The sequence below is a fragment of the Ctenocephalides felis genome, unplaced genomic scaffold (genome assembly GCF_003426905.1).
Source record: "Ctenocephalides felis isolate EL2017-DRISC unplaced genomic scaffold, ASM342690v1 CF-g0.4_SCAFFOLD_03572, whole genome shotgun sequence".
In the NCBI taxonomy this organism is placed as follows: Eukaryota; Metazoa; Arthropoda; class Insecta; order Siphonaptera; family Pulicidae; genus Ctenocephalides; species Ctenocephalides felis.
In genome coordinates this window covers 24582308-24600735 of record NW_020539726.1, presented here as the reverse complement: position 1 = coordinate 24600735, position 18428 = coordinate 24582308, and the positions used below count along the sequence as shown (strand labels likewise).

The window sequence follows — 18428 nt, the reverse complement described above, 5'->3', positions numbered from 1 at the left end:
TTGTTTGATATGTGTTATTTGTTATGATATAATTTGATTGGTTTTCACAATATCTCATAGTCGAATTGGGCATTTGTCGCCGCCCTGCTCTACATATAAAAATTTACAAAATATAGTATTATTTGATTCAATAAATCAAAGATCATCTATAATATGATCCAGTATAGACTTGGCTCTGGTAACTGTTTCCATTTTACTTTAACTGTACCATTTTAATTTGATTGTTTCATTATAAATCAAGATTTTATGTTTTAATTGTTGTTATAATTCAGAACTGATTAAGGGGTTAGGTGTACTTGCAGGCACGAAAAAATGAGTGTTTTCAGTATTTTTTTTTTGTTATTAAACGATGTTTTTCTACAAAAATATTTATACAGTATTATAATACAATGTTTTGACTTGATGTAACAAAAATTTCAGAAAAAAAAATCAATATTCCCAAAGTTATAGCTGTTTTTGTTGACCCTGTTTCGAAAAACGGTCCTGGCGGTGACCATCATAACTCCTTGGAGATTCATCTAAAATCAATCAAATTAAAAAAATAGTTTTATGAATAGTGAATCCCGGGCCGGGCCGGATCGAAGGTTTTCTTTTTTTTGCAAAAATTAACAAAATGGCAGCATCAGAAAGAAAAAATCTAGATTTTTGGGTAGAAAATCAACAGTTAATTGGTCTTAAAAAATTCAAATTTTTGAAAAAATAAAAATCCTTCGATCAGGCACGAGTTTATTATGTATTCTAAAAGCTGTATGAATTTCATTAAAATTTACTAAGTGGTTTTCGAGTTACAGTGGTCACCGTTTCAAAAAACATAGTTTTGAGAAAAACTACGAATTATTGAATTACTTAAACCGAGTCATCTATATCTGGGCCATATAATAGTTCATCAGTCATTGTGCAATTTTCCAAAATTTCCATTTTCTGTTGCCTACGAAGCATTATGGCCTCCTGAGTGTTCTCGTTGGCGCGCTGATCTGCCACTTTCACACGTGCAGCATCCAATTTTTCAGCATACCAATGGGAATTATACCCACAATTAGGTTCTAGGGTATCCATAATCAATAATAATAATTATGTATATGCATTCAGCAATTTGTACGATAGTAAAACTAGTATTCACGGTTTCTAGGTATATTTTTTACACTAGTTGGTTGAAGCTTTCAATTTTTTCTGATTATGGATTTAATCTTGAACTACACATCTTGAAAGTAAAGTATCATTGCTGAGATCGTCGTAAATCGGTTTGAAAGCTTTTAAAACATCAGGAGGTGAGGGAGAATGATCTTGAGTATAAGTATCGAGCTCTCCACTTGGGTCAACGCGCTGGTAAGAGTCCAATAACTCAAAAAGTAATCATCGGATCAACTTGAAATTTTCAGAGAATATTTTCAAGATCTTACCCTTAATGAAAATGCAAAAAAATAAAAATCGATTTTTCAAAAATCCCAAGTACCCCTAACCCCTTAATACTCAAATAGCTTCTTAAATCAGCGTATTTCATCATTCAAGAAAATCTCAGAAAATTAAGAATTCATTGTATGTGCAGTTTCGCTAGTAATAAATACAATGATAATTGCTTTATTTGAGATGGTAATACATAAAATCTGCATGTAATATCTGTTTCAAATATATTAATTGTGTATGTAATTAATGTTTATTTATCTTCTAATGTGCAAATTTGTCATAAATTTTCCTTTCTTTCAAAAATGCATAAGAATGGATTAATTTGAAATGAAAGCCGAAATAAAAGTGTAACGCCAAAACTGGTTTTAATTAAAGAAAACCTTAAAAAATTTCCGTAAAAAATACTTTGGCACAAATTTCACACCTACTTTATCACGATTCGCTATGATAGTGAACATGTTATACGCTGCAGCATTTGAAAACGTAAGAAATATAGGGCTAGTACTGAATAGAAAGAAAAAAAAATAGAGAACTATGTAGTAATTATTCAGTTAGTTGAACTGAACCTATCTCATTTTCTCTTTTTCTGCAAACAATGGAAACAACAAGTGGCTTCGGAGAGAACGTCGCTCGTTCAATCAGTCTTCCAAACAAAGCGTTGAGATCGCAACGTGAAAAAAAAACTTTTAATTTTGCTTGTGTAGATCTGACACTCTATTTATTGTGAAGTGGTGCTTTTAGACAATTCCGTTCATTAGATTGCGAAGTAAATTTATTCACTAGTAAAATTTATGTGCATCTATTACCTCGATTTATTGGTTTGCCATAGAGTTACTCCGGGACATGCCCTGTTAAGGGATTTTCTCGTCTCGAGGGAGACTTGAATGAAGCACGTACAAAGCTATCGGGTTCCTTTTGACGCGTCGGAAGTCTTTAGGTCACGACATGAAGACGAATCGGTTGTTATTGAATATATTTGTTATCATTAATCTGTTTTTAATGGGTAAGTTTATATTATATACTTATGATGATTATTTTAATGTATTGATTGTATAAAAGTCAAAAAAGTATTACTGGCTATTTAACTTATGTTATTTTTGTACTGGTCAGGATCCAATTTTTTTTAGTACTAATTTATTAAAGTATATTAAAAACTGAAAGATTGTATTAAAGAAATAATATTAAATATAGAATTATAAATTAAAATTAATAACTTCCGGTACTGTAACAAAATGTTCGAGGAATACTGAATGTTTTCAAATAGATTATTATAAATATTGTAACGTTGTCTAATATTTATAACAATTATATAAACTGAATTGCAAAGTTAAAATTATTTGTTTAAAGTATATTAGAACTTTAGTCAGAATTAAGAATAAAATCTGAATTATTTTCGATATACAAAAAAAAACAAAAAAAAAATGATACAAATGTTTTTTTCAAAATCAATTATTTTGTTAAAACAAGCTGAAAGTTCTTTGAATAATTTAAATTAAACGCTTAGTTCTCTCAAATCTGCCATTTTTTGCACATTTAGCTCTGTATCTTCGAAATGGCTGAGCCTGCAATTGCCAAAAACTAATAATCACTTCTCCCAATCATTACTAATTGAATGTTTTTTAGATCATTCAAATCGGATGCTCCGTTCACTCAAAAACTCGATTTCTATTTTCTGAACTCTTTGCTCCGTATCTCCGTAACGGCTGGACCTGCCTTTGCCAAAAACTAATCAGCACATCTCCCTATCAATAGAAATCGAATGCTTTCAAATCGGTTGATCCGTGCGCCCGAAAACGTGGACGAAAAATTGTATCCACACATGCATACACACACACATCCATTTTTTCTGAGGTATGCCAAAATGTTCAGAAACCTTCAAAACGTCGAGAAATGTAAAAATTTTCAATTTCGATTTTCGGCCCATTACAATAACTTACCCTACGGGAAGTTAAAAATGATAATAAATCACCAGATTTTTTTCTAAGATTTAGAAAAGAAAAATATCTGGAGACCTGATAAAGTTTAATTAACTATATAATGCTTTCATTTTACTACATTTCCCCCTCCTGTTTTTAGTTTATTTTACTATATTAGCTGTAGTAGATACGCCGCTGGGTATCTACTAATTTGTAATCAACTAATTGTAAATAACTTGTCAGCATTTTTTACTTAATGTAATCATCCATAAAATTAAATAAATAAAAAAAAAGATTTTTTTAAATTTAGTTGACAGTTTTATGTTCTATCCCAGAATAAAGCAATTTTTATTAAGCTGTAATAATTTCCTATTCAAGTTTTCTAATTAAATATTTTCTACAGTCCTGATTCCATTATAATCAATCAAAATACATATTCAAAAAAACATATTTGAATTCTATTAATTAAAAATAATGCTGATTAAATTTATTCGCTGTTATTATTCTAAATCAGTCCTTTCCAAAGTGGGCGACTGTAATATCCAGGGGGGGCGATGAGAAGTCCCTAACTAAGTTTTTTTACATGTATATACACTGTTTTAAGTGGCGTTTTATTTGCTCTCACTGTTAAAATTTTATAATTTGAAAAGTAAGATTACATCAACTAATATAACACACTATAACTATACTATTAAAACTTTGATCGAGAGAATTTCGATTTTGAAAAGTATAAAAAATTTGGTAGGGAGCGCTACAAAAATGTTTATCTTCAAAGAGGGCATTGGAAGAGATAAGTTTGAGAAACGCTGATCTAAAGTCTAGTTGTACCAAAAGATGAGCACTTGAAATTTGAATTTAAATTTTGAATTGACTAAAATAGTAAAAGAAATACATTTAGAAATCGTATTAGTTGCATTAACGTGAATTGAAGTGAAAACTGAGCAAGATTAGACGAAAATGCAATTATTTAATTTCAAATGTTAATTGAAAAAGTTGAGAATCTATTCCAGACTATCAATCGTATCCCAGAACTGAACATTTTTTGATTAAGCTGGAATAATATTTCATTTCATTTTACTATTTAAATCTATTTTATTTTCCTGATTTCGCAGTTATCATTCAATATTCAGAAATATAATTGATAACTATTAATTGAAAATAATGCTGATTAATTTTATTTGGTATTATTTCGCTTAAGTCGTGTCGTACCAAAATATGAGCTCTTGAAATTTGATTTTGTTTAACGATCGTATTATAATTAATAAACTTATAAATTATAAAAAATGCAATGTAATACCAATTAGAAATTATTTTGAAATTATTTCTATTTTATAGTCCTGCTGATTCTACTGAAATCATTCTAAATACAAAAAATAGTAACTGATAATTGAAAACAAAGCTGATATATTTTTATTTTGCATTACTTGTCTTGAGCCATTGAAATTTGATTTCGATTAACGTTCAAATTATAATTAATAAACTAAACTGGTAACAGAAATTGAATGCAGTACCAATTAGAAATTGTATATTTTTCATTATCGTACAAAGGAGTAAAAAATAAAAATATTGCTCGTTTTGTTTGTTTGATATTATTAGTCCTAATGCTTGGTTGTACTAAAATATGAGCTCTTCAAGTCTGATTTCAATTAACGATCAAATTATAATTAATAAACTAAAATGGTAACAGAGATACTATGTGCAAAGGAGTAAAAACTAAGAAAATTTTGAAAAAACTGCTTTTATTTATTTTTAAACCTTGTCTCATCTCGTTAGAATCAGTCGAAAAATAAAAAACACGTGTATATTAGCAGATCTCACTAAATTTACCTGCAAAAAAACTAATTACACAAGGCACAATTTGTTACGATTCTTAACTTATCATTTATTTTATTGTTAAAATATTAATAATAAAAAATGCTTAGATGATATAATAAAATAATATAAACTGTTTTAAATGAAGAAAAATCTTCACTTTTAACGTTAATTAAAGCAGCAGGGAAAATATTTTACATTTACACTTTCGCGTGGCACACAATCCGTAAAACAGACTTTCGCAATTCAAAGCGTGAAATTACTAATTTATTATTAGAGTACCAATGAAAATTGCACATGTTGAGGTTTCCCAAAAATAAATCTTTATTGCAAGTTCTATACATAAAATAATAGAAACTGCAAAATCAGTCTGAAATCATTAAGCAAAATTACGAACTAAATGACTGGTTTACATGAAACAGATTCATTAAAATGTAAAAATTTCATATATATCCTTTCACTACTTCTTATTTATATCGATTACTAACATTCTTCTCAATTCAATTGTTCTGTTTTTCTTATAAATAGTGTTTTTAGTATATATCTTTTTTGCGTGCATAATTTTGGACAATACCAAACAGTCATATAATTTGCGTTCACTTTGCAAAATATTTTTACACATTGACGATAAAGCTTCAAATGTGCAGAGAAAGAAAATTTAGATTATATCGTGGGATACCGGCACAGAAAACAATAACAGTGATATGATTAAAAATTCTATATTAGAAAATACTTCTACAAACCGTGAGTTAATTAATCTGAAAACAAATAAGATGCGTTCATTTTATTTTCACGTAATACGCACTATTAGAGAATAGTTAAAATCTTTCAAATCTTTTGTAAATAATAAACATACTTTTAATGAGTGTGTATAGATCAGTACATGGCCTCGAGCCTTAAAACAAATTGCTAACATCTTGTAACGTAATTTTTTTTCTGAAAGTTTTCATACATTTTGAAAATTTTGAACCTTTCAAGTCGGTTGATCTATAAATGTCGAGAAATATTGAACTAAATAAGTGAACATTAAACGTTATAAATATTGGTACGGAACCTAAATAATTATATAAATTGGTCACAAAATTAAGATTTATTACATAATTGTTTTGCATTTCACAGTATAATTGCTCAATGTCAAATTGATGTCTAATAATTATTTTTCACCACCAAATGGAATTTTTTTCAACTCTTTAGGCCAGTCTTTGCAATAATTTTATTACTGGTCAATACAATTGAGTTTTTTTCGAATCATCTAAATTCTAAATCAAACAATTAGTTCTCTCTGAAACTGAATTGCCATTTTTGGCACTTTTTGCCCCCTTTCTTCAAAACGACTGATCCTGCCTTTGCCAAAAACTAATCAGCACATCAATTTTTGCGATTACTATAACTCACACTACTGGTTATTAGGTTAATAAAAATATTATAACCAATAATATTAACAATTAATATTATGTACTTGAAACAGTTAAAAAATATGAACTAAATGTGTAATAAATATATTAATTTTTCTTTTAATATTTCCATTTAGCATTCGCGGGTAGATATGATAGTCGGTGCAGTGCTAGATTAGAAGCTGCGTTAGATTTAATGAGGAAAAGACAAGCAGCCAGATCTCAGAGCAAGGTGAGACATTTATAATTTAATTTACATATAAAGCGTTTTTCCTATATTTTTAAAAGCTAAGATGTTTGTTAGATATTTCAATCAGTATCTACTTACAAATTTAAAAAAAAAGATCATTGACGAACTATATTTCACTATATTTTATATATTTATTTATTCACCATTATTTGTTTTGTTATGTATAAGTATTTGTGTATACATAAAATGCAAAACAATTTCCTTATAAAATCAATATGCAAGAAATGCAAGGTCTTCTTATTACGGCAACGGAATAGTTTTTATGCAACGGTTATAAAATGCATTCATCAACTTCCTGATTTATTGAAGGTAGCATAATGCAACGTTAAAAAAGCGCCGAATCATAGCGCGAAAAAAACATTTTACGTTATATATTCCAACATTGACCTCGAAATGAATTCAAAAAGCATGAAATTAGCTGTGGAGAAAATTGGCACCGAAGGATGACGATGATAAAGTATCTGCGACAAGAAAAAGTCACACATTAATGGACAGAGATGTCCAAGCGATTGAAAATATGTACATAATATTAAATAATTATATATAATTAAAAGTACTACTTATTATTATTATATATATATGGGTAGTACTGCCCTAGGGCAGGTCCGTGAGACGAGTTGAACTCCAACTCGATCCAGGGAAGAATAGTGTGAGAGATTTTCCATTGCTATTTCACACTGTAGTGTCCGAAATAGGCTATTTTCAAATAGAAACATATTTTTGATCTACATTTTCAAGTAAAAATGGACATCGCTACTGCACGATGTCAGGTTGCCCAGAGCAGGGTTCGAAACCACAACCCATATAACAAATCAGAAGATATAATTCTTGTGAATTATTTAATTCATTTTGATATACAGAAAAAACCGGTTGCAAAAAAGTACCGCATTTAATGTAATAAATAATAGTTATTATGTTATAAACTTAGAAAAATAATCAAAACCATGACCCGTTATTTGGATATCATTCGATACAGTATTTTACAACAAATCGTAAAGAAATAAATTGTAAAGAAAAACCAGTCTGCGACCCGAATGATGTCTTGGTTTCGATTCAGTAATTGTTTTGTTCACTTTTGTCTTTAGTGCGAAATTTCTAGAGCACACTGATGTTAATGGTCCCCATGTAGACTAATGGTCATTAATATACATACTAGTATTCATTATATTAAGATGCAAGTACAGAAATTATTATAATTGTGTTGTTCTTTTTATGATTCTTTTGAAGTGAGTGCAAATTGTAAGCAAAGCTTTCAAATCCACCGACCTTTCACCCACCCACGTATAATTTTGTAAATTATCACGTGAAATAGGCATCTAGACAGCAAAGAATTATAAAAATACCAATTATGAAATTGCATGATTATAATCAATTCTGTACTTGCTCCTTAATATAATCCATATAAACATCCATATGCACAGCAATCATAAAATGACAGTAATTTACTTATTTTAGAATAATAATATCATTTATAATTAATATCATTCGTTAAAGCAGAGTATCAACTTCCCACAGAGTAAGTTATAGTAATCATCCAAAAATCAAAAATGTTTCAGAGGTTTCTGAACATTTGCCTGAACAAAGGCAGATTCAGCGGCTTCGAAGATATGGAGAAAAATGTAAAAAATATTATATTTTCGAAAAGAACAGATCAAACGATTTCAATGAATCGAGAAGCTTTTGATTCCAATTGAGGGGTAGATGTGCTGGTTAGGTTTTGGCCAAAAACGGTCCACCCTTTCAGGAGAAACGGAGCTAAGAGTACAGTAAATAGAAATTAATTTTTTGAAAAAATTAAAAAAACAGTAACAAATTCGTTTCAAATTTTGATTCATTTCAGTAAAATTATTTAGTTGATGTTTTATATGGTTACTGTGCATATGGAAATAGGTTATAAATACAAAAATACCAAAAAATATCGACAAATTTTCAAGCTAATTTGGCGATCTAAGGATGAAGACAAAACTCTATTTAATTTAGCTAATGCTTATGCTAATGCTTGATTATAGCTAAATCTAAGGAGCTTTAGCTATGATCGTTTTTTAAGGATTTTTGGACCCCCCACTTGGTGATACTTGGTGATATTTAAAATGACCCCCCTGCCCGACCAAACGTTACAAGTGGTTTTAGTACCAAAAAAAAACCTATTTTATTAAGTTTTTTGGAAAAACATTGGATTTTTTTTCAAATTCAGGTAAAAAAACTAGTAGTGTGTATGGTATCGTGCTTCAAGGCAAATTGCTGGAACTTCCCGTACTGTAATGAAATATTCGAGAAATATTAAATGTTTTCAAATAGATCATTATAAATACTTTACTTAAAAATCTTTACAAAAAAGTAAATAAACAAAATTTAAAATGAAGGACACTGTCTAATATTTATAAGAATTATATAAACTAAATAGCATATTTAAAATTATTTATTTGAAGTATATGAGTGAGCTTTACAACTGCAGCTAGAATTAAAACTGCAGCTGAAATTAAAATTCGAATTATTTTCTATATTCAAAAAAAATTATTTTGGTAATTAAAAAAATCCAAAAGCAATCGTTACGTCAACACAAGTAGAGGGCTTTTTAAATTATTCAAATCGGATGCTTAGTTCTCTCAAAACCTGTAATTTTTTGCACATTTAGCTCGGTATGTCTGAAACGGCTGTACATGCCTTTGCCGAAAACTAATCACCACTTCTCCCCGTCATTACAAATTGAATGTTTTTTGGATTATTCAAATCGGATGCTCCATTGTCTCAAAAACTCGATTTTTATTTTCTGCACTCTTAGCTGTGTTTTTGCCAAAAACTAATCAGCGCACCTCTATATTAATAGGCATCGAGTGTGACAAAATGTTCAGAAATGCCAAAATATTCAGAAACCTTCAAAACGTGAAGAAATGTAAAAATTTTCAATTTAGATTTTTGGACGATTACAATAACTTACCCTACGGGAAATTAATAAATACGCGAGATATCTTACAAGACTCCCCCCTTTCCCACGCGATATTTCGTGATTTTTTGTCAAACCGCCCCTTCCCCTTTAAGCCCCACGTGATTAATGGACGAAATAAACCCAAAATGATCGAATAATTATCTGATTCGTCCCGCACAAATTAGATAATTTACTTATTGCTAAATTATTAGTTTTAATTATTCAAACCACAAGAAAACATATTGTAACAATAAATCATTCACCATCAGATAGAAAATGATTTGAACCGCCTTACGATCGAGAAGCCAATGCGGTCCCTCGATTCAGACGTCGTGATAAGCGAGCTGCGCGTGCGGATGCCGAGTAAGCCGTCTTGGGTTCGGGTCGATCGATGCGCCTTCAACGCAGACAACTCCAGCCTGGACACGAAGCTGCTCTTCCCCGATCTCACGATAAGTGGAAGCGTGTCGCTCAGGCCGCGCGGCGCGACATGCAACATGGTATTGCGATTGCGAAGGTACAGTATAAAGTAATAGATTCTTTACGTAATTTTAAGGTAATTTACTTTTAAATGTATTCATGGAAAATAGTTTGCACCAACTATTGAGAAGTCAGTAATAATGTAATTTCTAGATCACAAAAGATTTGGGTCTAAATTTTTTGTGACAACAATGGCAAAAAATATAAAAGAATATGACAAATTAGTTTTATTCATTTTGACAGTGATCACTGTCTCTAAGTCTCTATAAATAAAGTGACCATATTTTTTAAAGTCAAATCCGGGACGGCATTTTTCAGTCATGCTAATCCAGAACGTCGTGGGGGATGAGGGGTGTGTTAGTCATTTACATAACAAATGCTATTCAAGGATACAATAAAAAAATGCTTTTTCAAATATTTTTTTTTATCAAAATGGTGGACTTTTAGTAAGAAGTTTTAGTAAGCTCGACTATTACATGCAATACTTTTTCATCTATGATATTATATCTTATATTTTTCGATCTATATGTTCTATTCAATTTTCTTCATAATTAATTTGAAAAAATTAGCATCTGTTAGATTGCTTTCTTAATTTTTGTTAATTTAACTATTAATTTTCGAAAAACCGGGACATCCGGGACAAAAAATCAAAATCCGGGACAAATATTGCTTTAAGAAAAACCCGGGACACAAGGCGCAAATCCGGGACTGTCCCGACCATTCCGGGACGTATGGTCTCCTTACTATAAAGTTATGCAATTTAGATTGATGAACAATAAAAAACAGTAACAAAACTAGTAAAGTAGCATTTTGCCTTTAGGCAAGTTGGATAAACTTTTCCATACGAGTACATAATCAAATTAATCAATAAGAATTCAGATTCGGCTATTCAGATAAAATATTGAATTGCTTATTTTAAAAAATAATATTTTCGATTTTACTAAAAAATAAAGAATACGATTTCCAATTGATGTCTTTGGGACATACTTATAATATATGTAATTGACTTGTTAAACACATTTCACTTCTCTATTTCGTGTTCCAAAAATGTACTTTTTGTGGACGTCAGCTGTAATCAGTAGCTTACAAAACACGAAATAGTCCAGTCATTATAGTAAGTTCACCTCGGAATTCGAGATGCCCAGCTGTAAGTCTGTAAATACTTGTATTTTGGACCCTAAAAGTTGTCACAAAACCTACATATATTGCGTACACTCTACCATATGTAGGCTTTAAGACAACTTTTAGGGTGCAAAATACCCAGACTTACAGCTGAGAATCACGAATTCCGAAATTCTTACCTAATTTAAACTTAAATGACTGGACTAAAACGTTTTGAGATGTTCGGCATAAATTCTGATTAGAACCGCTCAAGCTCACCACGAAATTCGAAGACTTATAATATGAGCTAGACGTCATCGAGTTACATAGAATGGTCGAAAAAAGATCAAGAATCAGCTCACATACAAAAGAACTTTTACCAGGTGTCATTTAATTCAGAATTTCTTGAAACGCCAAGAAAACATAAAATTAGCAAATCGGATTTCCTTGCGACAACAAACTTGGCCTTCGAGAAGTTAATAATTCTTGAAAATATATAAAATGTTAACGTTTCGGAAAATACAAAAATATATAAAATCATAATAGATATGAAAAGCAAATATCAATATTATACAATTACATTTCCGTAATATGGAGCTGAGGTTATTCAAACTATTGAATCCATGATTGTTTTTCTGCTAATCACATTTATAGTTATTTTATATCATTTTTGTTAATATTGTTAATTTCATAGACTGATTGTGAGGTAATCACTAATTAGTAACCAGGAGTTTCGGATTGATGCCCTAATTTCGGACAGCCTGATATCAAGCAGAAGTGATAATCGATTAAAATATATAAACCCAAATATGTTTTCAAATGAAAATGATTTTTTAAAGCATTGCCACAATATCATAATTTTAAATGGTATTCGTTGAATTGCCTTCGAAAACCGGACGTAATTCAGACGTAAAGAAAATGTTATATCTGTTAGTAAGGATCTAATCTCTGTCATTAAATTGCATTCTAATAGCGTTCAGTATAAATATAAAAATCAGTCAATAAGAACAATTATTTAATAGCAATATAATAGTGTTCCTAAAAATAAAATTTTAAAATATGCATCGTTCACAAGTGCTTATAAAACAACTATATCTGATTACCGTTCAACAAAAAAAATCGAAATTTTTATTGTTCTTGAATACAGCAATATATAAGTATGCACATATTTCAGACATTGTGCAGCGTTATATAACAAAAAATTGAGTTATATAACTTCAACTCAGATAATTGCTCACGTAATTTTAACTGCCATTGTATTAACTTCCTAAATATTTAAGCAAACTATGTATGAAAACATTTATTTTAAACAAATGCAGAACATAATAAGAAAAATATGTTTAACAGAGCGGGAATTCGTTTCACAACTCGTCCATTGTCGCGATCTGAAGGAAGCGTCAGCGTTCGTACGGATTCTCAATTCACAGAACCAGGTAGTATTATATAATTTTAAAATTCATAAAAAAACTAATCTATTCTACTTATGTGAAATCAAAGTAAAAAAATAGAGAGCTACTAGTTCCCCACGATTTTATTTTCGATTGATCATTTATAAATAGGTCTCCAAGAAATGATAATGTGAGAACTAACTAAAGGTTATTGTTATGAAGGTAAATCTCAGTATTTCCGAAATTTTAGTAAAAGTAAACAATGTTAATATAAAAAAATCGGAAGTGCTGCTAATAATTAACACTGAATAAATTTAAATTTACAATTATATTTTTAACCAAAACTGGCTTTTGAATGTTAATTTGTTTCAAAAAAGATAAATCAATTTCTAATTATTCTCCTCCGCCATCTGGAATTTTATAATCTCATAAAAAATTTTACTTATGTTTTGATTAAGATTTTTGATATGCGAACAGAAAAGTGCCAGACCAATTGAATTAAATTATAATTTAACTAACAATTTAAAATTTGCTAGGTTTTCTAAGTGTTTTTGCCCACGGTTGTGAGGTAAGAGATTATCACCAGCACAGAAGAAATTCAAAGTATCTATTTCATGGTGCCAACTATGATCCATTCTTGGATCGTGATTTTGATGGAAGAAGAGACAGAAATGGAAAGTACAGATATGATTCACGTTATTATAACGATAGAAATGATTATCAAGATGAATATTATGACAGGCAGCATAAGAGTCACGGAAGGTAAATATATCTTGCTTTTGTTCAAATTGAAGTTGCTTTTATTTTTAATGTGAATTTGTAAAGTAATGTAAATAAGTTTATTCAAAAGAAGTGACGTGAAGCTATTCTTGAATAAACAATTAATATTCCACTTTGTTATATTTATATACTATTAAAGTTTATAATAAACTAGTTGGTATTGGTATTTTGCCTTGAGGCAAGTTACATGAACTTCCCGATATGTGTAAATAATCGACTTAATCAATAATTTTTATTGTATTTTCTAAAAGCAAATTTTCAAAAATCAATAATTTTTCAATTGAACCAGTTTCCATAGGACTTTGATTTATTACGTTTATTAAATACTCTATCGTTATACCAAGTGAATCGTCTAATTTTAATTTTAACAAACGTCAAAAAAAACTACTCATTTTCTCAAACTTTGATGAATTATTAAAATTGAACTATTTGTTGTAAGGCCCTAATAATTCAGTAAGTTCTATAAGACCATGGTATATATCGCCAAAAAAATATCCATAAAAATTGGTTTAAATTTTTTATCAACAGTTAATTACAAGAAAACGGCTCGGTAGAGTTTTACCAAAAACTAATCAGTATCATTTGCAAGTAATACCTTTCGAACAGTTTTTGATTTTTGAAAATCGAGCTTATGATGAGATTTTATGATTTTTGAAAATCGAGCGTATGAGCTTAAATGTGGACGAAAAGTTTAACACTTTCTTCCAAACAAAGAAACGGCTCGGCCGATCGTCGCACAAAACTGACAAGCGATAGTCCTCATTGAGACACATCAAATGATTTTTAAATTTCTGAAATCGGTTCAAGCGTTTTTGAGTAATCATCGATGAAAGGTCTAATATTGACAAATGCCAAAAAACGATACTAATTTTTGCAAACTTTTGCGAATTTTTAAAGCTAAACGAGTTGTCGTAGGGCCGTAATATTTTAGTATGATCTAGAAGACTATGGTATCTACAGTCAAAAAAATAATAATAAAAATCGTCGAAAAAAAAAAATTTAACACTTTATTACAAGAAAACGGCCCGGCCGATCTCTACTAAAAACTCATCAGCACGATTCCCGACCAATATCTTTCGAACGGTTTTTGAATTTTCAAAATCGATTTAGAACTGCGGGCTAAAACGTGGACGAAAAATTTTTCACTTTTCTGTTATTTACAAAAAACGGCTTGGCTGATCGTCGTGCAAAATTGATAAACGCTAGACCTCATCGCGATACATCGAATGGCTTTTAAATTTTTGAAATCGGTCCAGCTGGTTTTGAGAAAACGTCGATTTACAGCAAAAAATCTGTTCACACACACGCACATACACACACACATAAACTTTTTCCTTTGATCTCATTCGATTCAGAATGGCTTGAAACGTCGAGAATACATAAAATTAGCGAATCGGATTTTTTGATGAAAACATAAACTTCTCCTTCCGGAAGTTAAAATAAAAATGAAATGAAAGTTTAAGAAACGGAACTGATTCAAGAAGTCAACATTATTACTCATAATGTAATATATTATCATTTGATTTTATATTTTATTAGATCTGGGTTAGGAGACGACCGATTTACTGTATACGACAATGAGCCTGAAACTCGACAATCCAGAATATTCGATGTATTCGAATCAGATTTCTACGGAGATACAACTGATGATGGTGAATTAGAACTTGGTGAAGATTTTGGTGACGATGGAGGAGGCAATGAAGTAACTCGTGAAATGGAAGATATATTCTCAAAAGGAATTCGAGGATTGCTTACATCCTACATGCAAAGAGCTTTACAACCGGCAATTAAAGAAACATTGATGTCCAGCATGGGGTACACTATATCTTACGGTTAGAAAGTGTATGAGCAAGTAGTAAAATTCATTACGATTGTTTATATATAGTGTTTTCTGAACAATATATCTCTGCCTCAAGGATAAATTATAAGCTAATTATTAAAGGTAAATTAACCAGAAAATTCGTCCATTATTATACGAATTGCTGTATGTATTTCCAATTCAGAAAATGTAAAACTAAAGCTTATGATCATTAAATTCAAACTAAAATGAGCAAACATTTTAGAAAAAAATCTCTTAATGAAATTTAACACCTTCGAAGATTGTAATTGAAAACCATTTATGTAAAAGCTACATGCAATCTTTATAATATAATATTATATAAATTTATGTATAAAGATATTATATAAGGATATTATGAAGAACAGGATAAAAAAATCTCTTCGTGTTAGAGCGTAGGACATTATATATATTTAAGTATAGATAATATATTATATAATAATATATTTCAAAACCAAATATATAAATTAAAATTATTATTAAAATAGTGACTTAAGTAATACATACAGTTTATAAATAAATATTGAAATTGAATGTTGGATCACTCATAGAAATAATTTCAAATATGTGGTCACACTCACCTCTTATATATAATTTCAAATTTCAAGTCAAAATTTCTGCATGTTTATTGAGTTGTTACTAGTTTTGATTGCATTGTTTGGGATATAGAGCTAATTATAATATTTATTTTAAAACGTAATAAATATAAATATTTTCTGTTTATTTAGACTTTTTATGAAATCCCTATTCCTTAGCAATATAAAAACATACTATAATAAAAAAAAAACAAAAACAATAATAATTATACACAAACACAAGAAAACATTTTCAAACAAAAGTATCACACGTCGCCATCGATAGATTTGCGCACAGGTGAATATATTGCTAGAATAAATTCATAAGTAAAAAAATTTAAAGTTGTTCCTATCATGGATTTAATAGCGGATAACATAAATCCTTTGTAATAGCCGGATACGCCTTCTTTTCGAAATATTATCTTCAAACAGTGCCAAAATCCTGCACAGACGTAGAAGGATCCAGTGGGAACACTGAGGAAGGAAAACAGGATGAGGAAAAGGATAGGAATATAAATTAATTTACAAAATGGTATTAACTAGATAATTAATCAATAATGCTTAAGTAGCAAGCAAAATATGAGTTCGATTAAAATTTCGATACCTTATTTATTGAAATTTAATAAAAATATATACATTTACGATATACATATATATATAGTTACGTAAATGTTACGAACTTTGGGGTCAATTTTGTAAACTAGACGATAACATTGCGTTGTTATAGCAACGTTCTGTTGTTCTTGTTTCTTGTTACTAAAAATTGTAAAAAGCTATCTATTTGTTGTGCGATCAAACGTTTTACGCACAAAACCACATCAAAAATCTGCATTTGCTCAAGTTAACCTTTTTATTTCTTTTCAAATATCTCTTATTATTTCATCTTATTCTTTGTAATTAAATAACATTTATACATTCTATATTATGTAGTAAGGTGTTATTAAGTGCATTATTAATTTTACTATATATTATATTTATGCATATTAATTGTTATCCATAATAAATAATTGTATTTTTGAGTCCTCTTAGAAAAAATCTGTGGGCTATATATTTAAAAATAAATAAATAAATAATATAATGAGCATCACGAAGATGCAGTTATAACATTGTATTTTTTGACGTTTGTGCGTTTTCTAGATTGTAACAAAAAATAGATAGCATTTTTACAGTCTTTAGTACCAAGAAACAAGTATAACATAGCGTTGCCATAACAACGCTGTGTTATCTTCTATTTGAAGGCTAAATGCTGAAGGAAAAAAAACTATAGCAAATCAAATTGACTAAAGTGAAAATTCGTTTCAGTTCTTTAAAACAGTTTGAAGAAAGTTTATCATTTCCAACATATGCAGAATAATCATATTCCATATTGTAAACTTTTTATGGTGTATTATCAATTTGACGAAAAAATAGTTCAAAATGCATCAAATTTGGAATGATTATGCTTCAAGTATTGAAATATTTCACATGGCAAAAATCATATTTGGAATATAAATATGCAATTTAAAACATAGGATTTTCATTATTACTAAATAAATTCTGTTCATATGACTTATACAATAAATTCAAAATCCTACCTTGCCACGAGTGACGAACCCTGAACTTGAAGCATTCTCCTAATCAGTTCCAAGGGATAGAGGACTGTTTTGGACAGTGAACCTGCACAAGCTCCTGCACATGCCGCACTGGCCGACTCGTTCATGCATTTCATGTTTATGAAACAATCGTAGAAAACTCTGAAACAATATAATAAAGCACATATAGCAATTGAATATTTAAAGCTCCAAAGCATATTTTATGTAGTTTTATAAGCTATACATCAATGTTCTTGAGTCAAAAAATAAGACCCCATTAAATACTAGAGCATCTTAATAACTGCTATTGATGAACCTCAAGGTCTATCGAACATAAATTGTGATATTATTTTTTTTATTTATTACATTATTTATCACATTATTCGACAAAATGATCGAAACAGTAAATTCAGTCCATCTTATTCAACTGTGCCAAAAAAAGTACTGTTTTATTTTTTTTTTTATAATGTAAAGCCCGGTACGACGCCAGTTTTTCTTGTAACAGGATTTCTGTCAAGTTTTCTGGTAAGGTGAGCCAGTATTTTGCGCCAGATTTTCACTTATTTTATGATTAATAAATAATAATAGTTTTGTGCATTTTCAAATAGATTATTATAAATATATACTGTGAATTTCACAATTCATATTTTATAGGCCTAAAATGCACAAATGCTTATAAGGTAACATATATGCATCGTATCCGATTAGAATGAGTCCATAAGATGATTTAAGCTCATATTTCTAAGAAATAAATAAAAAAAATATAAAATAGTGCAGTTTAACATAACAATTATTGATTTTTATAATCAGTATCGCATAGTTAATTAAAATCAGTAAATCTTTACCAGATAATTAATATTGATATAAAAATATTAAAAAGGTTATGAAAAGTTTAGTAAAAGTTTTATGTATTTGAATATTTTTAAATTACCAAACCGCGTTTCTCAAAAACTAATCATTTTTTCACATCTCTATATATACACAATAGCAGTTC

General features: G+C 29.4%; 1 protein-coding gene and 1 pseudogene across 1 annotated transcript in view; both read left to right on the top strand.

Annotated features, from left to right (window-relative positions):
- The first annotated feature begins 1860 nt into the window (after positions 1-1860).
- LOC113388264 lies at positions 1861-15288 on the top strand (annotated as a pseudogene).
- Positions 15289-17825: 2537 nt separating this feature from the next.
- LOC113388263 (mitochondrial thiamine pyrophosphate carrier 1-like) overlaps positions 17826-18428 on the top strand; it is a 6767-nt gene continuing 6164 nt past the window's right edge. Inside the window, exon 1 of the mRNA XM_026625661.1 lies at positions 17826-17837. Coding sequence (XP_026481446.1) covers positions 17826-17837 — 12 coding nt within the window. The remainder of the gene's footprint in view (positions 17838-18428) is intronic.